The sequence below is a fragment of the Solenopsis invicta genome, chromosome 13, assembly GCF_016802725.1.
Source record: "Solenopsis invicta isolate M01_SB chromosome 13, UNIL_Sinv_3.0, whole genome shotgun sequence".
Taxonomy (NCBI): Eukaryota; Metazoa; Arthropoda; class Insecta; order Hymenoptera; family Formicidae; genus Solenopsis; species Solenopsis invicta.
The window spans coordinates 7,358,552-7,385,944 of record NC_052676.1 but is presented as its reverse complement, the minus strand read 5'-3'; the positions used below and the strand labels follow the sequence as shown (position 1 = coordinate 7,385,944).

Sequence of the window (27,393 nt, the reverse complement as noted above, 5' to 3'; positions counted from 1 at the left end):
GTTATAAGTGTTTCATGTTCTGGAAACGTTCCTCTTTAAATTAAAACATACACTTGAAAATCTTTCTTAACTGTATAAAAGTATAAAAATAAGATTTCATGAATTATAGTTTCAAAAACGTTTCTCGCATAACATGTCTTATCGGTTACCGGTTATAAAACTATACTATTTATAAAATGTATACATTTATAAAATGTAGATAAAAGCAACATATGTTATCTGGAAAGATACATACAACAACAAGAAATAGTTAAGTCATGAAACTTACGTAAGAATATATAGCTGCCACGCTTGTCCGTTTTTCTCTTTAAACTACAAACGTGACTTGACACATTTGTTGTAGTTGCGTTTTTAATGTTAGTATCCATCATATATATATATGATTGCATAGTTTTCCACTGCTTTATAAAAGATTTCGAAATGAATACATACGTAGTCAGTTCTCACAGTGACGTGTGTTGATCATACAATACATAAAATCATCTCTGAGACAGTTTGTTTTATCGTAAACGACAAAACTTCAGAAATCTTATATGAATAGTGAATTATAAATTACGATTCGTACGTATAAATTGTCAGTGATGTTATAAACTGTGGACATAAAAAGACAGTTTCAAAATTAAAACTTTTATTAAATCTTGCTTAACATTTCAAACGGAAATTCTTTATTTCTATATTTCAAATTTGAGATGATACTTACGGAATTAATTAGGGCTTTTATTATTGTCTTGAGTATTGTATACATATATTATAAATATGTGATATTTAATTTTTGGCGCAAGAGAGGTGTTTTTTATATCGAACCCGTTGTACCAACTGGAAATATAACACCACTTGTAACTGGAAAAACGCAAGTAGGCAAGTATTTTTATTGAATGTTAATAAAGCAGTTATAAAGATCGAATAGAAACTCGAAAAAATATGTGAAAGAATTTTCGTAAGTACAAGTCTTGTTTTTACGTAAAACTGAAGAAAAAAAAGACATTGTACAATGGCCGCTAAGAAAAATAATTAAATAGGGTACAAATTCAAGTTTTCTGCAAATTTTCCGGTAAATATCAATTATACAAAAAAATATAACAAGTGTAAAAAATTAATAAGTGCTACAAAAGTTCTACAAAAAATATATACGTATTTTCATATGAGTAATACTTTTAACGTTAGAAATTATGCAAAATGCAAGCTGCGCTTGCATAAATCCAGATAGAAATAATCTATCGAATTGACATCGAAATTATACTAGGACCGTAAGGGCTCTATTCATGAAAACATGCAAATTGTTTTCATATACGAAAGTGGCAAAATTTTACCATTGAAAGTATTTGATGATATTCTCCCATTGGCCAATTTTAAGAATAGGGCCACTGATTAATAATTTCGACGTCAAATTACTTAATGTTGATTTGACATCGCTTTCATTATCATTTCTCGGAAAAATACGGAGTGCACTAAATAGCAAATGAATTAAAACACGCGTACAAAAAATGTTATAACTTTTGAACGATCATCCTAATAAGGACTGCAGAGTTTTTTATGAAGTAATTTTATGAAGTATTTATGAAGTAATTTTATTGTATACTCTATGCATTTTGTTACAGACTACTGTAATAAAGTTGTATATCATTTGTGTCATTAACGCAAAAAACCTGTAATTATTATAGGTTTGTTGCGTACTTTTGACGGTACTTCATTGTGTAACATATATACAATGTGATCAATTGTACAAGCTATAAAACTTTATAAATATTACATAACTATACTAATACACTTGCAATGCTACCTTAAACACGTAATATTAACATTACTTTGTTAACATCAATGTACGTTTTGTTACCAGACAGTACACAATATTTATAAAATATTTACAAAATATATATAACATTTATTTTAATGTTTTATTAATATTTATTATAAGTCTTTAATAAGTATCTTTATTCTTCTAGATTCAACAGATCATAAATATTTTTCATAAATATTACAAAAGTATATATTGTAACTATTTTTCAAATATTTATTATTATGATAAAAATTATTTAAAACATTTTTTACTTTCTTTACAAAATTTACACTACATTTTTTTATATAAAATAATTTCGATCAAAATTCATTCCAAACAATTTCATAACACATACATATTCAAGATGGTAATTTAATTTTTTCAATGAAATTGTTCAAATTGTCTTTTTTTTACAAAGACGAATTTTGTATACTTGTCTTTAAAAAATATCCTTGTAATTTTTCACTTGTTTATTAAATCAGCCAAAGTAAATTTCAAATTATTAAAAAAGAAACACACCATTTAGAATATTACTGTATAATGTAGAATGAGATAGAATAAAAAAACAGCGCGGGGAGGTAAGATGGAGAATGTCTTGTACCACGCTTCAAACACAGAAATCACAATCATGGAGTTAGATATAGCTCCTCGGTCAATGAAAGTTACCTACCAGCTAGTCAGCTTTGTTATTGAGTTAAACATTAATTTTTTGTGATGTTTTTGTTGTTTTTATATTATTTTGTCACTTGTGATATTAGTATTAAATTATATAATAGTTCTCTTGTGAATATATGTTTTCTGAAATTATTTTTATTTTTATAAAATTGATGATTTATTTTATATTATTACTTAGAGTACCTATTTGTATTTTTAAAAAATATAAAAAAAAGGATTGCATAAAATAGAAATTTGGTCAACAGGTGTATTCTTCCACGATGCCTACTTGAAATATAAGAATCATCGCGCATTTGGAATGTATACATTTTTTAAGCCAAATTTGGTAGTCGTTGATCTCGATCTTGTACGAACGGTGTTGACAAAGGAATTCAAGTCTTTTCATGATCGTGGAATGTATTGTAACGAAAAGGTTGATCCCTTGACTGACCATTTGTTCCTCACATCTGGAAAAAAATGGCGAAATATGCGCGCCAAGATGACACCAACGTTTACTTCGGGAAAAATGAAGCAGATGTTTGTTATTCTGAAAGAGTGTGGTGAAGAACTTGCAAAGTATCTAGATAGTAAAGCTCAAACGAGAGATTCCATTGAAATAAAAGATACATTTGGAAGGTAAATTATTTTTAAAGGAATTGATACTTATTCAATGTTTTTCAAACAATAATTAATAGAAACTCACTTAATTTAAAACTAAAAATGGATAATCTAAGAATTGGAAGTAAAAGTAAGATGTTCTGCGTATTCTGTTTATTTTACTATGAACATTTTGCAATTTAATAATGTTTCTTAAAATTTGTTAGTAATTATTTGTCAATTTCGTCAATAGATATACAACAGACGTTATCATGTCAGCCGCTTTTGGTATCAAATCTAATTGTATTGAGGAACCCAATAATGAGTACCGCGTTCAAGGAAAAAAAATTTTTGATTTAAATTCTATTAAGCTCGCACTGGCTATGTTTGCACCGCAAGTAATGGACTTCCTTTCTATTCCCATCACGGCACAGTCTGTCACTGACTTTTATATGAAAATGTTTCGAGAGACTGTGGAATATAGGCAAACTAATCATATCGTCAGACCTGACTTTGTGAACTTGCTCATACAACTCATGGAGAGGGGCTACGTTGATCCTGAAGATGACAAAAAAACCACCGTATCATGTTAGTATACACAATATAAACAAAAGTTAAGGCTCATATAAATAAATTATAATTAAGAAATAATAAGCTTAAGAGCCACGCAGGATGTTAAACGCAATAAATAAGTCCAACATGAATCCACGATAATGCAAACGCTTCGACCTTTAATGATGGTCTTCCTCAGTACAAATTGTAACGGTCTATAAAACACATATAAAAATCGTACAGATTACAAAATGAATTTATTAAATTAAACAAATAAAAGTCAAAGATAAATCGAGTTACCAAACAAATAGAAACTGTGAAATGCCGCGATGTACATAATTTGATAAATTCATATTGTAATCTGTGCAATTTATATATGTGTTTTACAAACCGTTATAATTTGATCTGAGGAAAACCGTCATTAAAGATCAAAACGTTTGCATTATAGTGGATTTATGTTGGACTTATTTATTGCGTTTAACATCTTGCGTGGCTCTTAAGCTCATTATTTCCTAATTTTAATTTAGTATACACAGTTTATTCTTATGTTTATATTAATAATTTTACTCAATCACAAAGGTATACATATCTTATTTGATATATGTCAAAGTTACAAATCAAATAATAAAAATTTCTTTTCTTAAAGTTTCTTCCAAACATAAAATCATTAACAAAACCGTTATTTTATTTATCCGCAGCAAACGTAAGTAAGCTCACTATGGCAGAAGCTACTGCGCAAAGTTATGTTTTTTTTGCTGCTGGCTTTGAAACTTCCTCATCAACCGCAACATTCGCTTTATATGAATTAGCTCAATACCAAGATATGCAAGACAAAGTTAGCAATGAAATTAATGAAATATTAGCTAAACATGGTGGTTTAACCTACGATGCTGTAAACGACATGACATATCTTCACAAAATATTAAATGGCAAGTATATTATTGCAATGAATTTCTGCTTATTCGGAAACGCAGTTTTCATTAAAGCAGAAAAAGTTTATTATGTCGTTATTTATATGTTTGTTTAAATAATTTATGTATTGTGTTATAGAAGAGATGTATCGTCCTTTAACTTCTTTTCATATATTGCAGAAACTTTGAGAAAATATCCACCTCTTCCTATCTTGAACCGAATTTGCACTGAGGAAATAAACCTACCGACTACAAACATTCGCGTACCAAAGGGAACATTAATAACTATACCGTTGCTCGGAATACATAAAGATCCATCGATATATCCAGACCCGGATAAATTTGATCCTGAACGTTTCAACGCAGACAAAGTTAAAGAAAGACATCCTTACGCTTTTATGCCATTCGGGGAAGGCCCACGAAACTGCATTGGTAAAAATATGAATTTATTATTTTACAGGTAACAAAGCGTGTCTAGCAAAATCGTGCAAATTTGTGATTACCTATAATATTTGCTTTATATTTGTCGTCAATGATTTCAAATATATCCACATTAGAGCAACACACAGGCAACAATATACACGTAGTTTAACAACAAGGTTATTAAAATTATCTTGTGTTTCCGGCAATAAAGCGTTTGCACAATTGTATGATCTTATAAATTATTAGGACAATATAAATGATAACAACATAAATTTTGATGTTTTAAAAATTGGTAAAATATTGCTAGCAAACTGCTAAAACATTGAAGGCTTAATTGTTGCAATTCTGATAATAACATATGATTGCAAGCAATATTTATATTTATATTTTTAATTTATTTATGTATTTTAAAGTCACATCAATTATAAATTTAGTTTAAAAGTGATATTCTATTTAATGCTTCTTGGTACCTTTCTCTCTCAAATTTTCTTTTATTTGCAAAAATATTTATAAAGATATTTAAATGATTTTGTATAATTTTGATATTATTTTCATATATTAATAAAAATTAATAAATAATGTTAAGATTGTAATTGAAAAGTCCTTGTTAATCAATTTATATAAAAATTTCTCAAATATCCTGCATTGGTATCATCAATATTAATAATAAAATATAATTAAATTTTTAGGTTCACGAGTTGGATATTTACAAACGAAAGTTGGACTCATATATCTTTTGTCAAAATATAAATTCAAACTTCATTCCCGGACCCCGGTACCGCTTAGTTTCAGTGAAAGATCTGCGATTCTTGCACCGAAGAGTGGTGTTTACCTTACTATTGAACTACGATAAAATTATCATCTTCTTACGAATGAACTAACAATATTTTCCTTGACTTCATTACACAAGAAAAAAATTTTTATGTACAATTATATATCAAATGTGACCGTACATATTTAAATATATAATTATATATCTATTTATACATAATTGTATGTAATTATATGTATTTACACATATATATATATATATATATATATATATGAATATTATTTCTATATATATTTTTTTTTTAATTTAATATACCTCTATGCTGTTAATTTCCAAACATTCAAGAAAATTCGAAAGATTTTATTTTTCTAATTTTATAAATTATTTAAGTGTAATGCATAATATAAAAACTTTTTAAAATCTTAATTTAGTTTTATTAAGACTTGTTTTGTCAAAATTAGAATCACGATTCTCTCGCCGAACGAGCGCGACAGATCAAGTCTTGATTGGCTGCCATCGGTCGACAAGACATGACCCTCGAAAGGGTAAGATTGGCCCACGCAAGGGTCACGGATCCGTATATATATAGGCCGAGAAACGCCGTAAAGCTCAAATCGTTCTTGCGTTCACGAGTTTTCTTATTTTCACAAGTTTTATTGCGTTCGAATCAGTACTGATAAGGGAGCCAAGTCTCCAGTATGCCGATCCACGAGCGATAACCGTTAGCAATAATAGAAGCCGAGTCTTCATTTATAATACGTTGGCATAAGGACCGAGTTCTCTCCGTGTTTGTACGAGCGAATTTTGTGAGCAATAAATATCAACGCAACAAGACTCTTAAATATTCTCAGCGACCACGTTTAGGAATCCTGACATTAGTAGCAAGAAATGATGCGCTAAAACGCTGACAATTCTTGCATGCTATTTTTAAATAAAAAGCTATTTTGATAAAATAACATTGTAAATCGTTTTAATTAATTTGTAAAATTGTTCAAAAACTATTTTTTTTTTATTGACAGTTGTTGATTAACTGCCAAAAAAGCAGGGGATCTTCTCGTGAGTCGAATGCGGCCACAGGTGTTATATCTAGATGCCACTGCGGCCGACTCCCCAGCTTATAATTCAGTGAGACTTTTAGGAGCTGCTTATTGTAACCTCGAGACGAATACTCGTTCTTGTTCTTTTCAAACGTGATGTGTGTGTGGAACTCTGTTTCACATAAAATTTTATTATTTTTACATGTAAATAACAATTTGTATTATTATTTAATCTTGTACATAAATTAAATGTTTAATTCAAATTTAATCTTTTTTAAATCCTTTTTTTTACAAAGAAGATACAAGGAATATTTTTTTGTAAACTAAACATTTATTGCGTTTACATTAATGTATTCTGTTTTAATAAATCTATCTAGGTTCTAATTTTATTTTAAATCGCTCTTAATGCCGAATATTTTCAATGCAGGAATCCCGATCAGTTCGGATTACTTTTTTTAAATCGATTTTTATCACACATTTTTCATAGGGATACAATACGATTGCATTTCATTAATAGGGTATTTCATTTATAATTTTTTTTATATTATATTTTTTAATAAAATGTATTTTTAATAAAATGTTTTAACTTCTGGCATGATTTTTTTTCCATCCCTCCATTAAACGATTCCTGGGAAATGATAACGGAATTGATGTCAAATTGACATCAATTTGACGTCAAAATCATTTCGATATTAATTTGATAGATTATTTCTCCTTGAATTATATAGTACCGAAAAGATGTTAATATCATTTATTAAATGTTGTATAGACGTTGATATTGACTTTCAAATAGCGTCAAAATTTTAACATTTTAACATCAATCTAAACATCAAATTTGATCTCATTTCAATTCATTTCGTCAAAATGATGTCGATTTGACGTCGATCCGTTTATCGTTTCTCCCTGGGTATCTATTAATACATTGAGAAGCTATTTTTATAATCATTGTATGTGCAGCCATAAAAAAGAATGTTAAATTAACAGCATTAGAAAATAGTCTAGTTAAACGTTAAACGTTCAGAAGATTCTTTTCTTTCACAAAAAATATTGATTGATAAAAACGTTAAGAAAATACGACAATCAATGTATTGATCGGATCGGCTTGACATAATGACAATTACAATGCCTTTTCGAACGGAAGTCTGAATGTTATGGAGTAGAACGTGAGTTTTCACGTAGATAATATGAGCAAAAAGAAAATGAGAACTTGCCATACTATGTCAAAGACTATAATCGAAGATACCGGATGGGAAAACAATGTCCAATGAGTGATAATCGTCATTCAATATCGAAGGTATAATTGACGATAAAAATGCAATTTAATTTAAGTGGTGATAATCAAATCCAGATACTTTTATTTTCTGGAATCGTGAATCAAAAAACACGGCATAAAGAAAAGATGTGATAATGCGCCAGTTGAAATGAATAAAGCAATGAATACCGCTCCAAGAGCAACCAATAATATTCTTCGCAGACAAAATTAGAAAACTTTAGGATTAACTTCAGGACCCGGTTCCGCTTACTTTCAATGAAAAATCAGCGATTCTCGTAGCAAAAAATGATGTACACCTTATTATCGAGCCACGATAAAATTATCTTCTTACTAAAAACATTTCTCTTAATTTATTCCAAAAATACAAGATGTCAAAGTAAAAATCGTATAAAAAGATAAATTTGTTCATTAATGTGTATTTGTTCTTGTCAACTTTTTTAATGTTTTTAGTTTTCTTATTAATACTATTCATTATGCTTTAGTATAATAATAATGTATATTACAACTACATACTTTTTTATCAAAAATTGTATTGTAATTTTATTATCTTTTTATTATTAAGTGTCGGTAAAAATATTTTGTAAGCAACAATAACATTTAAAATATAAGTTATATGTTTATTGGAATTCCTCTTGTGAATCATTTCTATACGTTATAATATTGCTCCAAGAATAATCTTTATTCACCTCGTGTTCTATTACGAATTAGTCAAACCTAATAAATGATTACTGTAGATCGCTACAATCGCTTTCTGTACCGACTGAGCAAAGAAATTTAAAAACAAGACCCACGGAAAAAAAGGTAATCGAAAAATCATCTTTCTTCACAATAACGTTCATCGTCAGTTACATGTTGCTTTCGCAACAATTAAAAGCTAAAGGCACTTTATTAGAACTTGAATGGAATGTTCTACCAGAACCGGCGTGTGATAAAATAGTATTTGTAGTAAAGTAGAGTGCGGTGCAATGATTCGAAGAGCCTAGTAAATGACTGACTTATCGACGCCATAGTCTAACATTTATAGGGGAAAGTAGGTAAATTGCACGCACCTAAGGGAAATTTATCGCAGTGAAGTGATTTTTAAAGTTGAAATCGATACGAGTACAGAAATAGAAACTTTAAACATTTTTTTATCATTATGTATTGTCATATTAAACAATTTTTTATTTGGTAATGCTATATTCAGCAAAAAGAAGCAAGTGGTTAAACGAAAAAATTTCTCGGGCCTTGGGTAATTGTACGTGCGGTTGGATAAATGGACGCGGAGGAAAAATGAGGTTATAGCTCATTCTTTTAACTACACTACACTGCACTACACTGTACTAGTGGCACTATAGTTGATCTCACGTGGTCTCACGCCTTTCAAGATGGATGCGTAAAATTGTCGACGGCGAACTTGATTTGATAAAAAAACAATTACTTGATGACTATTTAATTAAATTTAATAAACAATAGCTCAAAGAACGCAGGGAAAAACGTACTTTTGTTAGGTATAACAAAATTAAATGACTAAAGTAAAAATACGGACTTATTGCCTTATTTTCTGAATGCCAAAATCGCAAGAAAAATCATGATTTTACTTTTTCTTATTTTTTCAATTAACTACGTTTTTAAATGATATAACGTATGGTTATATATTTAAAAAATGCCTTCAGCCTACAAATATCGTCGTGATATAATTTCTATTCATCGGGAAGGTGCCAAACCACGAAGCGTACAATTACCCAGTGCGTACAATAACCCTACTTTCCCCTACAATATGTGGCGTTGGTAAGTCAGCCATCTACTAAGCTCTTTGAATTATTGCACCGCAAGTTACTATAATACAACTATTACAGTAAATTAATAAATAAAAAAAATGTTAAAACAAAAAAAGAAAAAGTTTTCAAAAAAGTAAACAACCAGATTATTTGGAGGATCCGATGAGTAAATCTAGAGACATTCTAGTAAACTTTAGAAAAAGGTGTTTTTAAAAAATTATGGAACATTTTTAACAACATTTATAAAAACATTAAAAATGTCAAATATTTTTTTTTTAGTTAAAAAATGTTTATTTTGACGTTAAAAAAATATTTTTTAATATTAGAAAAATATTTTTTAAACATTTAAAGTTTATTAAAAAATGTTTATTAAAAAAACGTTTTTTTTAACCCAATGAACAAAACAATATATTTTAAAAAAATTTTAAAAATATTTTATGCAATAGAAAAGTTTTTCGAAAATATTAAAATTAATGGAATCATGCCTCTTATTACATTAAAAAAGTTTTAGTTTTAATATGGATGTTTTTTTTCAGGAACTTTCTTTCGGAAATTTCCAGTCACCTTTCCAAATCGTACATTCGCGGTGAATGATGCTTGACCTCTGCGACTGCTGCGAACTGATTCCTTGTAATGATCTCTAAATACTTCAAGAGTGCATATTATTGATAAATAAAAAGCGTATCATTTATATAAACGTATGTATAAGTTATAATTTTTTGCTAATTTTCATAAATATTATTAAAACGTTTTTTAAATCAATTTTAAAATCAACAATAATTAAAAAATGAATAGTTTAAATGTTATATAAATAATAAATAAATATAATTTTACGGATGAAAAATAAGTAAAAAAATTAATATTAAATAAACATTTAAATGCTAAAATTATTTTTTTAATTAAATAATTCATGATAAATAAATACCTAAACAATATTAAATAAACGTTTAAATAACGTTTGTAAGAAATTATTACTTTAAATGAATATTCAATGAAAAAAATATAAGATAAATATACAATTAATGTTCAATAAATATTTTTAATATTGTGATTGAATTTAAATGAATCTTGTTCAAATAATTAATGTAAAATAAATTAATGTCGATTAAACGTTTTGTAAATAATTTTCAAATCATTATTTTAAATAAATTCATTATTTTAAATAAATAATTAATAGAACATAAATATTAAATAAACGTTAAATAAATATTACATTAATATTTTTTCTGAATCACTATTAAAAATAAATAATTAATGTAAAATAAGTATTTAATAATTATTATTTTGATAATGAATTGTACAATAAACAATTATAATAATATTAACTAAATAATAAAAAAATAATTTAAATAGTGTTGTGTACTGATTCAGATATCACACGCCGTTAAATGTTGCTAAAGGCTATCCCGAAATTTAAATATAATCTCAATTTAATTAGTTATTGGAAATATCAAAAACATAATCCCATCAGCAAATATAAACGTTTATCATTAAAACAATTATAACAAGTTTTTCACATATAGAATAATTAATATATTTAATATTTTGAACAAATGCATGATAAAAGCACAGACATCATTAACTTTTACTACTATCGTCATGTTGCTCCTATGTTGTCAAAAATAAATAATTAAGCAAAATATTTTCCATGAATGGAAATCATTTTGTTGGTAACAAAATGAGCAACAGTTCCTCTCCGTCTGCTTTGAATCTGCTGACATAAAATGTCTCAAATCTGCTCTCGTGTTGTTAAATACTGACTACATATTTTATTTTCTATTTCTTATATTATTGAATGTATAACTACCTATTATGTTTTCCGCAAAGACATAGCGACTAATCAAAAATTCGTGCTTAGCATTAAGTTGCCGGGTTTTAGAAGACATACTTGTCTATCGATAAAACAAATAAAACATAAGATTAATAAGCTTATGTCAGTCACAGCGGTTCTTAGTACGCAATAATAATTTTTTAATTCTACAATCTTCAATCTATTCAAACTGCACTTCACATATTCGTTGGACTTGAAACACAGTCATGAAGCCGGAATATGTAATATTGATTTAGAGTTTAGAGGCATATTATATAAAGATCCCCCTTTCCCAGAAAAACTGTAAAAAACAAATGAATAAGTAATAAAATAAGAAACAAAAAAAACAAACAAATCATTCTGTGAGTTCGATCGACCCAGAGGAAATGGTTCCGAAAAGTAGTATCACGAATTGAAAAAAAAAAGAGAAACAAAAAAAGATCGCAATCAGAAGCCCGAAAAGATCGTTGCCCAAAAACACACTCTGTCTGAATGTTTGCATGGTTAATATCGAATTAACCACTCCTGAAAGTAAAGACTTCTCTTAGTGGCCGTCGAATGGATGTTTACCATCAAAATTGAATAAGCCCTAATAATTCGAGGTATACAGGTGCGAGGAAATCGAGCAACGACAATGCATTCTGACTGACAGTCACTCTTTATAAGAACGCTTGAAAATGAGAACCATGGCCTTGGTACGAGCCAAGCATAATGAGATTACCCTATGAGCGACATCCTTGAAAAAAAGAACTGATAAAGTGCTTTCATAAACTGATTACTATATCAAAAATTGATAAAATATCTTCAGTTACTGATATAGTAATAACAGTGCAGTACTTGCCCAGACAATCAAACGTGCAAAGGCAGGACTGAAGCACGCTGTGATTCTTAATAGTTTCGATATCGTACTGGTAACGTACATATCAATGTTATCAAATTATATTAATTGCTACAAATTGTATCACAATACCAGTACTATAAAAAACTGTGTGTGCTGTTACTTTGAATGTGCACGGCTGTTTTGTGTAGAAATATTGTGTTATATACAGAAAAGTATTCGATAATAACCGCTGCATCTCTCGTGGGATAATAAAGTAAGTTAAACTGAACAGAAAAGTTTTATTCCATTTTACAAAATTTGCAATAACTAATGAAATATAATAATTACTAAAAATTACTAGCTCAGCACCACATGCAAACGCGTGATGATATACATCTCCAACGATCATTGTTGCTACCAAATGAGTAATCCTTTTCAAATGTTTTTCAATATTTATTTTTTATTAGTTTTACATTATACACCTTTATTAAAAAAATATTTAAAAAATATTTATTTTATATTTATTAAATATTTATTTCACATTAATTATTTATAGATAATAATTTAAAAGAAATTTATATTTAACGTTAATTTAATGTTAACTTATATTAATTATTTGTTTAAGATAATTATTAAAAAGAACGTTTACATTTAACATTTATTTAATATTGATTTAAAATTTACATTATATTAATTATTATTTATTTAAAATAACAAATTAGAGAAACATTCATTTAATGTTTATTTAACATTAACTTAATATTTACTTAATGTTAATTACTCATTTGAAATAATAATTTTAAAAAATGTATTTAATTACATATTTAATATTAATTTAATCTTTATTTAATATTAATTTTGGCTTAAAACTTCCGCAATTAGTACACAATATCAGTAAATAGACAATTTCAAATATCTTTCAAATGATCTTTTATTTAATAATTATATTACATTAATTATTTATTTATGATAAAAAATAAAAAAAAACATTTAATGTTTATTTAATATTAAATTTATATTACTTATTTAAAGAAATATTTATTTTTAACATTAATTTAGCATTAATTTAGTATTTATTTTACATTAACCTTCTTTTAAAATAACAATTGAAAAAAACATTTATTTAACATATAGTTTACATTAATTATTTAAAATAACAATTTAAAATTAAATAATAAAAATTTTTTTTACATGAGAAATTCAAAATAAATTTAATCCTTGAAAATTTTGCAAAGCCAAACTTTATGGAATTATAAACAACTTTTTACGATTTAAATTAGCATGAATTTGAAGACTACAGTCTGCCCTTTAAAATTGCTTATTTTAAAAAATAATTTAAGCTTTTCTTATTTCATTAAAAAAAATTGTATTTAAAAATGTCAATTGTGCCGCTGCATATTAGCATGACCCAACCTTACAGAAAAGAGTCATTGACCAGAGTCTTTGTTTTGTACACTAATGATAGCGATGTCAATATCGTTTCGCAGCTTTTTGCTACATAAAATATCTGCGCAATAACAACGCTATTAAAGAACATCAATAAAGATGCATCGGAGTACTCAGTGAACACAGAATAAAATACAATCATAATTTTGATTGGGACAATCCAAAAATCTTGAACCATGAGCAAAATTATTATAAAAGATTGATTTCCGAAATGATTTACATCAAAGTTTAAAAAAATAGCATTAATGTAAATAATGACACTGAGTATCTCGATGGGTCTTATTTTGATTTATTAGATAAAATCGGAAACAACAACTTTTGAGATTTACGATGAGAAACGATGTTATGATCAGCACCGTTACGATTTTGTGACTAATCGTTAGTGGAGTCTCGGAGTTCAGTAGAGTACGATATGTCAACAAGTTCGTTTGTTTCTTTTCTCTTCAAAATGTATGTCAATTCGTTAAAAAAGTTTTCACAGAATCAATAACAGATTGGTATATAATTTTTATTGTAATGATATTATTGTAAACATGTAACGATATTATTGTAAATTAAAGAAAAATTATAAAAATTATATAAATTTTGACACAGACATGTTTATGTGATGGATAGTCAGGTACAACACAAAGATTTTCGTCACGAACAGTGGACAAGCACGCAATAATGTCACAGAGAAACAATAGTTGCGACAGTTTTATACAATTTATTGACTCAATGTAAAAATAAAACTTGACTTCGCAGTATTTTATGCATTTATTTGTTAACGTTAAGATATCTAGTCAAGCGGCTGATAAAAACCTACAGTGAGGCAGAAACTAGTTCCGCGTTGCTTACTTATATGTAATGTGAATATATTTAATTTAGAACAACTTTATTTATTGCTTGCTATTGGTTTTTGTTGTTAATGTTTATAAAAATACAAGTGACATATAGTAAAATGACAATAAACTTAAATTTTATATGTTTTGATCATAAATGCAAAAAAGTTTATTGTTATTATATATCAAAGATTGTTTACGAACACAAACAAATTTATCAAATTAAAAAGAGCGAATGCTATGAGTAGTATGTAATGTCGGTTAAATAAGTACTTAACTGAATTGTTTACTGAAAATGACCGCATTTACGATCAAAACATATAAAATTTAAAGTTTATAGTTATTATATATTAAAGACTGTTTGTGTTAGCACGACTTCTAATTGTAATTAAAATACATATGTATACAAGTTAAGTTATTAAATTATTAGCAATAATTTATTTAAATATTTTTAATTCTCAACTTCTTCAAACTCTCTTCAAAGTTTAATTTAACTTTTTTTTGTTTTCAATACAGTGCGTAATTAAAAAAATAAAAAGATAAGAGATAAAAGTACAATCTGATTTTATTAAAGTTTTTATCATATGAGAGCACGATGATTAATTTATTTCGACAACTGACCCAACAATCAGGTTATCAATTTAATAACAAAACGTTAATGAGCTGATAACCGTTTGTAATGATATTATGAAATATTAATGAACTGATATATTGTTGATAATAATAATTATGTGTATGTAATGTACAAATGTATTTCCATATACTGTTGGAAAATTTGTGTATTTTTGTAAAAAAAATCTACTGGTTTATGTTTTTATGTTAAGTAATGAACATACTCATGAGTAAATTTAATACTAATTCTACTTCAAACACTCATTCTAACACTAATTTATATAAGATAATTGTCCCAATTATTACTGCTTTAAGCACATGGCAGAAATTGACACGCTTATTTTGTAATATTTTAAGTATACAAAATGTCCCAAATCTACATTTCCTCTTAAGAGCAAATTCTTTGAAACATTTTAAGAAAAAAAATCTTAATACAAAAATAATGGTTTTTAAATTATTCACTATCAAAGTTTACGTATCACAAAGCTGACATTTCTCACACTTAAACATGGTGACACCACAAAGTGGTGAAAATAACACAAGTATATTTCTTGATCATTGCAATTATCATATAAATACGTGGTGACATTTTTATTAAGAAATTATTTCTATAAGAAATATATTTGTACATTACATAATTATTATTATCAACAAAATATCAACTCATCAACTAAACGTTATAATAACCATTGGGTTAACTGTCAAAATAAATTTATTACCATGCTCATTTGTCTCATATAAGAACTTTAATAAACGTGTAATAAGATTATATTTCTATCTTTTTTCTTTTCATTTTTTAAATCAGATACTATATAAAAAAACAATGAAAGTTAAATTAAACTTTAAAAAGAGTTTGAAAAAGTTGAAGATTAAAGGTAAATTTAAATAAATTATCGTTAATAAACTTGTGTACGTATGTATACATGTGTATTTTAATTATATGTTTTAATTTAAATTTTAACGATGTATACATACATGGTTAAAATACGTTTTAATTTAATTTAAATATTAACTTTTATATTTCTATTTATTTTACGTTTTATTAAAATAATTGTTAAAAAAATAAGTCGATAATTTTATCAAGATATAAATATAGCTTATCAATATCATCGATGTTATCATAAAGTTTTTATCCTATGAGACAAATGTGTGAAAATAGTATATCTATAATGAATTTATTTTGGCAATTGGCTCAATTTGGTTATCGTAACATCTTAATTGTTATCGAATTGATTCGATCAATATTTTGTTGATTATTAATTATGCGTATGTAATGCACAAATCTGTTTCTTATAGAAATAATTTAATTTTTAATAAAAATAATACTATGCATTTATATGATAAACTTGATGTCAAAATGTCAAGTTACTCTTATAATGCCTACAAAATGTCAGCTTTGTGATTAGTAAACGATTTAATAAATCGTAAATAATTGAAAAACTGTTATAGCTGCTTCTACGATACCACCACAATTAACACTCTCGTAAATATTTTTTATCCTTGTCTGTTTACATGTATATTGTATGTAATTAATTTACTACGCATTTGCTTCTCATACTAACTTTTACAAGTGCTGTAGCTTGATATTGTTATATCTATCGCTGTTATCTGTCATCGTATCGCTGATCGCTGCTACCAATATAACGTTAAAGACGCTATTGTAGTAATTTGTCCGATTTGTATTTTTTTTTATTACAATAATTACATGCGTGTGATTCATTTTATGACGCATAATTACGTATAAACGTATAATGACTAATATTTATTGTATTGCAGTAACTACACGTATGTGATTCGTGTCATGTGTAATAATTTCACACAGGATTATAATAACCACACAGATTACAATACAATAGTTAGTTATTCTTTTCCGTAAGGAGAGATACCTACACTCCGAGAAAGTTGCATAGTCAGATTTGTATGTACAGTGCGGTGCAATAATTTGAAAAGCCTAGTAGATGGCTCACTTACCGACGCCATAGTCCCAATCAGCACACAATATTTTTTAAATGTTTTTTTAATATTTATTTAATATTAATTTTTTATTGTACAATTCATTATAACAAAAATATTTATTAAATATTTATTTAACATTAATTAAATATTTAAAATAATAATTTAGAAAAAATATTTAATTAAAATTTATTTAACGTTTATTTAACATTTATTTAACATTAACTAAATATTTAAAATAATAATTTAGGAAAATATTTATTTAACGTTTATTTAACGTTTATTTAATACTTATTTCACATTAATTTAATATTTATTTCACGTTAATTTTTTATTTAAAAAAACATTTTTTAAAAACATTAATTTAACATTTATTAAACATTAATTTAATATTTATTTTACATTAATTTTTCATTTAAAAAAACATTTTTTTAAAATTAATTTATAATTTATTAAACATTAATTTAATATTTATTTCACATTAATTTTTCATTTGAATAAACATGTTTTAAAAACATTAATTTAACATTTACTTAACATTTATTTAATATTCATTTTATATTAATTTTTTATTTAAAACAACAATTTCAAAAACATTAATTTTACATTTATTAAATATTAATTTAATATTTATTATTTATTTTTTTTAATTAACATTTTTTAATATTTATTTAATATTGTTTAAGTATTTATTTTTCATGAATTATTTAATTGAAAAAATGATTTTAGTAAGCATTTTTTTAATGTTTATTTAATATTTATTTAATGTTTATTTAATATTAATTTTTTTTACTTATTTTTACTTATCATCTCTATAAAATTATGTTTATTTATTATTTATTTAACATTTAAACTTTTTATTTTTCAATTATTATTAAATTTAAAATTTGTTTAAAAAATGTTTCAATAACATCTATGAAAATCAGTAAAAAATTAACTTATATATATTTAAATAAATAATATACTTTAATTATATTTATTTTGTCTTTTCGATAACATATTGACCTGATCTATCAGTGACTGCATAAACACAAAGTGTTTACAGATCATCACGAGGGATCAATTCGCATCGATCATAAAAGTTAAGCAACGTTCACTGGAGTCGCAACTTGGATGGATGACCGCGTGGAAATTTCCGAGAAAAAAATTCTTAAGAAAAAAACCTCAATATTAAAAAAAATTGTTTAATGTAAAAAAGGGTGTAAATCCACTAATTTTAACGTTTCTGAAAAATTTTTTTATTGCAAGAGCTTTTTTTTAAATATTGTTTTGCTCATTTATGCTTCATTAAAAAGAACGTTTCTTTAACGTTTAATAAATGTTTTCTTTAAATGTTTTAAAAATGTTTTTATAATATTTGAAAAACATTTTTTTAAATGTTAAAATAAACACGTCGTGTGTTTGAGTATGTTTTTATACGTGTTAATCAAAAGAAACTGCGGCTTCTTCAAACGTGCTGTCAGAGTCCCGAACACTTGTTAAACTTAATAAAAAATCAGATATTCTAAGTAAGTTCTAATCTTTTAATAAATAAATTTATTATCCTTTGTGAATAAATTTTACTAACATACTTTGCATTTCACATTTAGTTTTATAACTATTACAGCACCTAAGCACTCATAAAAGGCACAACATTTATGCATTACGTAACAATACAAGAAGAGTAAACTTCAATAGAAAATAAAATATTAAAAATAAGTATTTTTGGTATATCATTGAATTTGAGAAAAAAATGGCCAAAAATAAACTTAAAGTTTAATAAACCGTCATTTTGAAAAAAAAATAACATAATTTATGCTTAAATGATGGAACTTTTCTAATGCATACCTTCTAATACTTTTTGATATGTTGAATCATTGCAAATGTTTATTTCAAAACTAGTTGTGCCCCGCCACGCGTTGCTGTGACTTAGTCTGGTTAAATGGAAAAGTAAGAAAAGAGAAAGCGCGGTATACAATTTTTATATAAAAACAGACGCGTATTTAAATGCAACGTTGTGTCAAAATTTCAAAGCGTTTGTTGAAGAACTTTCGGAGATTTAAGATTTTGAACAACCAAACATTTACATTTTTATTTATATAAATGTACTGATGGGAAATATATTGAAAATTGCATTTAAAGTACAAAATTTTATCAAAATCTGAACAAAAATTCGAGAAGGTATGGCATCTTATCTTTTTCTATCCTTCTCTTATTAGTTTACCCTTTGTGCTTTTCAATATTTTATTTTACATTATAGTTTATCCTCCATTAAATTAAAATTTTTTTGAAAGATTTTCCTATAATTTTGCATCATACAATTTTTACAGTCAAAATCTTGTTCAAAATTGGACATAAATGAAAACAGCTGCTCGAACTAATATGACGATCAACGGCCACTATTTCAAATTTTGTAGTTTATAAAAAATATTGTTATACATTTTTAAGTATAGCAAGTAACATGCAAAAAGTCTCAAATTCTTACTTTCTTTCTAGCTGAAAAAATTCTAAAAATCATCTGATTTTGGAACAAAAAAAGTAGAACACAATTTTAATGAGTTTTGCTATTTTTATCACAAAGCTTACGTAAGAATGTAGAATGACGATAGATTTTTATTTCTCGACCTCTGTGTATTGGCACTGTCAACGTGATTCGTACTTGGCACATTCAATGCCAAGTACGAATGCGTTTGCATTTAATTAGTAGCAGTAGCTATCATAAAAACAGAATCTTGTATTTTTCCAGAGCTTGGTATCAGATTCGTAAAGGCATACGCAGTTAAAATGGTATTTGCAGAATTAATCGCAATTTTTATCGGTGTTCTGAGCTTTGCGTACATTTATTATAAATATGTGGTATTTAATTTCTGGCACAAGAAAGGTGTTTTTTATGTTGAACCCGTTGTACCAACTGGAAATATAACTGGAAAAGAGCACGTAGGCAAGTATTTTTGTTTAATATAAGCTATGTAAATACATTGTATTTACTTCCTTAAATACAATTTTCAATATTTTTTTATTAATTTCTTTATTTGATTAAAATTAAAATTACAAGAATTAATGACATTTAAAGATACAAGAAGATTAAATAAATATCTAACACAGTTCAAGGTAATAAATTATGCGTATAATTTATAATAATTTAACCAAGTTATAATTGCTAACTATACTTTAAGATATATTTTATTTATTATTTATTTTTACAATTATTAAAAATTTAATTTATTTTTATTTTTAAAATTTTAACAATTTATATTAATGTTTATAGTATTTTTACATAAAACAAAAAGTCACAGAATTAAATAAAATGAAAGTTTTATCAACAGGAGTATTCTTCCATGATGCATATTTAAAATATAAAGGACATCGCGTTTTTGGAACGTATACATTCTTTAAACCAAATTTGGTAATTGCCGATCTCGATCTTATCCGAACGGTGTTAACAAAGGAATTCCAGTCTTTTCATGATCGTGGAATGTATTGTAACGAAAAGATTGATCCATTGACCGGCAATTTGTTTCTTATGCCTGGAAAAAGATGGCGAAATATGCGCGTCAAGATGACACCAACATTTACTTCAGGAAAAATAAAGCAGATGTTTGCTATAATGAAGGAGTGTGGCGAAGAACTCGCAAAACATCTGGAAAATAAAGCTAAAATGAGAGATTCCATCGAAATAAAGGATATATTAGCAAGGTAAATCATTTTTAATGAAACTGTTATTTAATCAAAATTTTTTAAACGACAAGGAATAGAAACTCCCATACCTTTGCAGTTAAAAATTGAATAATTTAACAACAAAATTAAATTATATTTTACAATAAATTTTTTTATAGTTTCTCTGAGGAAGGGTGATCTTATGTAATCTAAGGGTGATCTATATGTATAAGCTTCTGAAGCATTAACATTATATATCCCGGCTTCATGATTGTGTATTGAGGTCGCCAAATATGTGGCGTGTAGTTTGAATAAATTAGAGACTATAAAAAAATTATTATTCAGTATTAAGAACTGCTGTAACATAAGATTTTTAATCTTGTATGTTTTTCAAAATTTTAAAACATTAGAATAAAGAACAAACATTTAATAAACATTGCTTGTTGATTTGAAAAGTATAATATTTGATAATATTTTGATATGTCTTTTAAATATCCTTCTTTAAATATTTATAGTCTTACACTTATTTCAATCTCATTTGCAGCGGCTTTTCTACTATACTAATATTTTCTTAAGTCTAAGAATTTATTCTAGTGTATTTTCAACTTGGTTTAGTACCGGTCTTTAACAAATTCCATAAAGTTTACTTAAAATTTATTAATAATTATATGTCCATTTTATCAACAGCTACACAACAGACGTAATCATGTCAACGGCTTTTGGTGTCAAATCGAACTGTGTTCAGAAACCGAATAACGAGTACCGAATCCAAGGAAAAAAAGTCTTCGATATAAATTATATTAAACTCGCTCTGGCTATGTTTGCACCGCAAATCATGGAATTCTTTTCTATTCCTTTCACACCACAATCTGTCACCGACTTTTATATGAAAATGTTTCAAGAAGCTGTGGAATACAGGCAAGCTCATCATATCGTCAGACATGACTTTATGAACTTGCTCATACAACTCATGGAGAGGGGCTACGTTGATCCCGAAGATGACAAAAAGACCATCGACGAATCATGTAATATACATAGTTTACTCTTATTCTTATATTAATAACTTTACGATATCGTAAAAATATACATATCTTATTTCAAATATCAGAACTAATAAATTAAATAATCAAAATTTTTTTCTGAAAACTTTTTCTTTCTACATGAAAACATTAAGAAAACTTATCTTATTTATCCGCAGCAATCGTAAATAAACTTACCATGGCAGAAGCTACTGCGCAAAGTTTTGCCTTCTTTGTTGCTGGCTTTGAAACTTCCGCGTCGACAGCAACATACACTTTATATGAATTAGCACAATACCAGAATATACAGGACAAGGTCAGAAAAGAAATTGATGAAATGTTAGTTAAGCATGGTGATCTAACCTACGACGCCATAAACGACATGACATATCTTCACAAAGTAATAAATGGCAAGTATACATACATGTATATTACCGCAATGTGCTTCTACATATTTAGTAACGTTATTTTCAACAAGGCAGTAAAATTTTTATTACCTCGTTATTTATACGTATGTTTATACAATTTGTATGTATAGAAAAAACTGTTTTTTTTTTCTATTTTCTTTTTATTTATTACAGAAACCTTAAGGAAATATCCATCTCTTCCTATTTTGAATAGAATTTGTACCGAGGAAATAGACCTACCGACTACAAACATTCGCATACCAAAGGGAACACTAATAACTGTACCGGTACTTGGAGTGCATCGAGATCCGTCGATATATCCGGATCCGGATAAATTCGATCCTGAGCGCTTTAACGTAGACAAAGTAAAAGAAAGGCATCCTTACGCTTATATACCATTTGGAGAAGGTCCACGAAATTGCATTGGTAAGAATTTACATGACAATTGTAATCGCTACGCCGCGCCGATGTCGCCGGGTGCAGTGTAACTTCAGTTTCGGTCGCATAGCCGAAACATTAGGATATACGCATATACGTCATGTATATTGCATATACAATGTATATGCAATGTCTATACCGGTGATGTGTAAGGTATGTGCAAATGTTACTGCAAGAACGTACTTTTACACATCCTTTGTATATACAAAATGATATTTCACTGTTTATGTGTATACCCACAAAACGTTATGACATGTATCATGTATATACGTACATCCCTGTACGTACATACATCCATGTATATATTTGCATAAATATTATATTATTATATCACATAATTTCAATAAGTAAAACAATATTTTTGTAACATTTAAAAAAATATTTTTCGTAAAAAAAGAAATTTTTGGGAATTTCCTTTCCAAAATTCCCTAGCGGCCACCCATCTAAGTTGTAATCACGGTGATGTTTGATTTCTACGACTAGGCGATTGCTGCAAACTGGATATGTCGTGATGATCTGTGAACACTTTATGCTAATATTTTTATATAACTGACAAATTAGATGAATATATATTATTAAAATGATGAACCATGTATAATTAAAGTATATTATTTATTTAAATATATAAAGTTTTAGTTTTTTTTTAATGCAGAATAGTTTCTGGAATAACTTATCTGTTATTTGTTTAAATAAGAATGCAAAGAAATATGTCAATATAAAAAAATAATTAAATTTAATATAAACAATTTTTTATTAAAAAAGCATTCCAAAATATTGTTTGCTCATTGGGATATAGATCGAGATTTTTTTCATACATGGATTTGTTTTGTCTAACAATAATATTTATAAGAAATAATATGTATCTCAGGACTCTTGAAATTCAAAATAACACACAATTCATAAGAGTTAACGCGAATATAAGTGCGCAATCACAATTAATAATGTTCATATAATTATTTATTTATCTTAAAATAACAAAATCACTCAAACAAACATTTTGACTTGCTTTGGAGTCACCTTCAGCAATACAAAGAATAAAAAATAATTAATAGAAATACATTAATGGATATACATATTATGCACTATAATGTACATTCAAATAATGTATATAAAATGTATATAGATTAATGATTTTCACATTATAAAGAAAAAATACATATACATAGAATATTCAATGTTATGTGAGAATTATCGGTATTGTTGCTCAGCTTTTTGTCATATAAAATATCTGCGCAACGCATCATCAAGAACCATTAAAAACAGAAAGCATATACAAAATAGAGATGCTGTCTATCATATTTGTTTTGCATTTGCTTTTTTCATATTCCATTTGTTTACCATTAAAAGACCATTAAAGTGCTATGCATAACTGGTAATGTGTACCAATAACAATGAAATTAATGAAATAGTGCATACGCATGACTCCAACAACAACCAAAAATATTCTTCACAGACGAAATTACAAATAAAATACTTTAAGACAGTTAGACAAAATTTTTGATAAAATTTAATATTATATTGATAAATAATGTCGTATACATTTTTTTAACACATATAAGTAAAATAAATAAATTCAATTTATTTTTCAATTTCTAATGCTAACTGTTAAAAATTTTTTTGTAGTTTCTTCATTGTATAACTTTTATATTACTTGATGTAATTTTAATAATAATTTTTGAATCAATTACGTAAACGTTTTATGAATACAATTCAATAAAATATATTTAATTTAAAATTACATTTACTTACATTATGTTAATTTTAATTATTATTTTTTTTTCTTTTCTTCTCTTCTTTACAATTTTACAAAAATATTTCAAAAATATTTAATTATCATTTTTAATTTCTATAATTTTTGTATTGTAATTTTCATATATTAAAAGAATCAATAAATATCTTTTAGATAATAAGTTAAAAATCTTTGCCAAGCCATTTATGTAAATGTTTTGCATTTGTCAATCATTGGTACTATTAATATCTTTAATTTTCAGGTTCGCGATTTGGCTACTTACAAATGAAAATTGGACTTGTGAGCCTTCTATCGAAATACAAATTCAAACTTCATTCCCGGACCCCGGTTCCGCTTAATTTCAGTGAGAGAAGTATAGTTCTCACAGCGAAAAGTGGTGTTCATCTTATTATCAAGCCACGATAAAGTTATGTCCTTAAATTTTTGTTTGTACAAACTGTAGTCTCTTAACGTATCCCATGAATACAAGACATACTATATATGTTAAAATAGCAATCAGATAATAAGACAAATCTATTTGTTATTGTATATTTGTTTTTGTCACCAATTTTCTTGTTTTTATACTTTTTGTCAATATTATTCTTGTTTTACTTAACTCTATTTTTATTAAGAGATAATGCCACATTAGAATTATTTAATATTACTTAATATTACGGCTGAAAGTCAAACAAATTTTAGATTTGTGTAAATCATACTATAGAATAAAAAAATTATTTAAAAAAATTTTTAGTCAAATACATTGTTAAAATTTAAATTTACAAAGTTGAATAAATTGGACATAAACCTTAATAATATGCAAACTTTAAAATCCCAACTAAAGATAACAATAGTAAATTTACGTATTTGAAAGAGAAACCGGATATAAAACATGACAATGAATAGAGATACATAATACAAATCAAATAAAGTGGAGAGAGCAATTTCATCACTATACAAGCTCACCACGCACCAATAAGGAATTCACCTCTTTGAACTCATCAAATTTATGTAACAAATTAAAGTATATGAGTTCAAAAGTTGGATATTAATTTGCAACTTTAAACTTTTTTCTGTTCTTTTAATAAAAATTTTTTTAAAGACAAAACGTTTCATAAATTGTATTCCTTTATTAAGAATTTCTATATTATTTCAATCACAAACTTACATCTTTGTCATTTCCTTATACACAAACATTTTCATAGATTAACTATTAATATTCTTAAAGAAAAATAAGAAGGAATAAAAGATCACATTATTTTGATAAAAATTAAATTTCTCACTCTTATTTTGTAACACCATTCGGAGAAGGTCCAATATGATGTTACAAAAATTAAAGATATGCCATTAAAAAGTTATCTCTTAAATCACAATGTACATTTTATATCAAATACTTTATGACCCAATGCACTTTGATCTCTAAGATAAGTTTAATTATATATGATTAAACTTATAATTTAACATAATAAATGTACATGATAAAATCTGATAATTCAAAATATATTTTGAAGTTCTTATTTTGTATATCTTGCTTTTCATCAAAATATATATTTGCATAAATATCTAACTAAAGTATTAAAAATATTTTTGTTCTAAAATATAATTCTGTAAATAATTTTTTATATTATACTAAGCATCTTCTCTGAGTATTTCTGAAGTATGATAAAAAATATTCTTTGAATTTTCTGGAACATTAAAAATAGTCTGATTTTTATATTCTATACATATACAGGATGATTATTAATGGTTGTATCCACTTTTTATCATAGAAGTATAATTTACCGATGCATTTGTAATTTCTTATATAATATATATATTTCTAATATAATAATATGCTCATACAGTGAAAAGTAGATACACCCATTAATAATCACCCTCTATGTATAATCATAAAATATTCTTTATAATATTTTTTATTTTTCTAACATTTTCAACAAATATTTTGTTATAGTTTAAATACACGGATTAAACCTTGCATTTTCGACATATCAACTTATCGCTGCATTAGAAATGCAAGATTACTACATAATCTTAACCCACGTGCGGGCTTGCGTCCATGATGATCGCGACAACGCTAAAAAGCTGACTTTGATTACTATTATATACAGTCCGATCGTGCGCGACAGTATACCGTATGAGATCGAGCAAGTCTATAAATTTGGCTTCCTAATTGTTGGCAGCGACAGTTTTGTATCAAAAATCGAGATGTATTGTTGTTAAAAATATATCTACGGTGACCATTCGTCATTTATTTCAAAAGACAGTCCTTTATTTCAGGTAGCTGCACTTTAGATTTATTCATTTCTTAAAAACTCAATTTTGTTTTTTTTTCTAAATTGTATCCTTTATATTACAATTTTGTCCTTTATTTACAAAATAACAGTCTTAATTTGAACACAGTTTGTCTCAGAAAAAGAAAAGTGAAGTTAATTCTGATACATTAAATTGCTATTGGCACCTCTGCGAATTTATTCGATTAATTTAACTAGAAGTTGTTAAAAAAAAATTAATTTTAAAAATTATAGAATTTTATAATTTTTTAAACAATTATCATTATTCTTTAAAACAAATACATTTTTCTCAGACATTAAAAAACTCATTACTTTTTTAAAACATATATACTTATAAATACTATTGTTAAAAATATAAATATATACACATAAAGATTATTTTTCTTACATAATTATATAATTTAGTTAAAATTTAAATTAAATCCGTTTTTATTTTTTTGTTATTTTGAATCTATTCCAAATTCAAAAGATTTATTCTAACGCAGTAAAACCAGTTTAAAATTATTAGAAAATGCAAAGTACCTTATTTTGATATGCAACACAAGAAAATTTTGAAATGCTTCGATTCCTAACTACCATAAAATGGTTTAGGAATAAAGTCTTAAAATTGTTCCTTTATTTTCTTGAAGAAAATATGGTAAGCGTACATACATCGCAA

At 26.2% G+C, this 27,393-nt stretch overlaps 1 protein-coding gene across 2 annotated transcripts; it reads left to right on the top strand.

Annotated features, from left to right (window-relative positions):
* Positions 1–415: 415 nt before the first annotated feature.
* Positions 416–25,535, top strand: LOC105199166 (probable cytochrome P450 6a14). Of its 2 annotated transcripts, none has more exons than XM_039456790.1 (7): positions 416–858; positions 2,698–3,067; positions 3,282–3,616; positions 4,279–4,509; positions 4,672–4,923; positions 5,604–5,700; positions 24,807–25,535. In XM_039456790.1, the coding sequence occupies exons 1-7, from the start codon at positions 690–692 to the stop codon at positions 24,871–24,873; spliced, it is 1,521 nt and encodes a 506-aa protein (XP_039312724.1). In that variant the 5' UTR covers positions 416–689; the 3' UTR covers positions 24,874–25,535. The 2 variants fall into 2 exon arrangements, with proteins under 2 accessions (XP_039312724.1, XP_011164433.3); XM_011166131.3 differs by lacking the exons at positions 416–858; positions 2,698–3,067; positions 3,282–3,616; ... (1 more) ...; positions 4,672–4,923; positions 5,604–5,700 and adding exons at positions 11,013–12,660; positions 19,944–20,138; positions 20,524–20,893; ... (1 more) ...; positions 22,053–22,283; positions 22,455–22,706 and having other exon boundaries at positions 24,710–25,535.
* Positions 25,536–27,393: the final 1,858 nt, after the last annotated feature.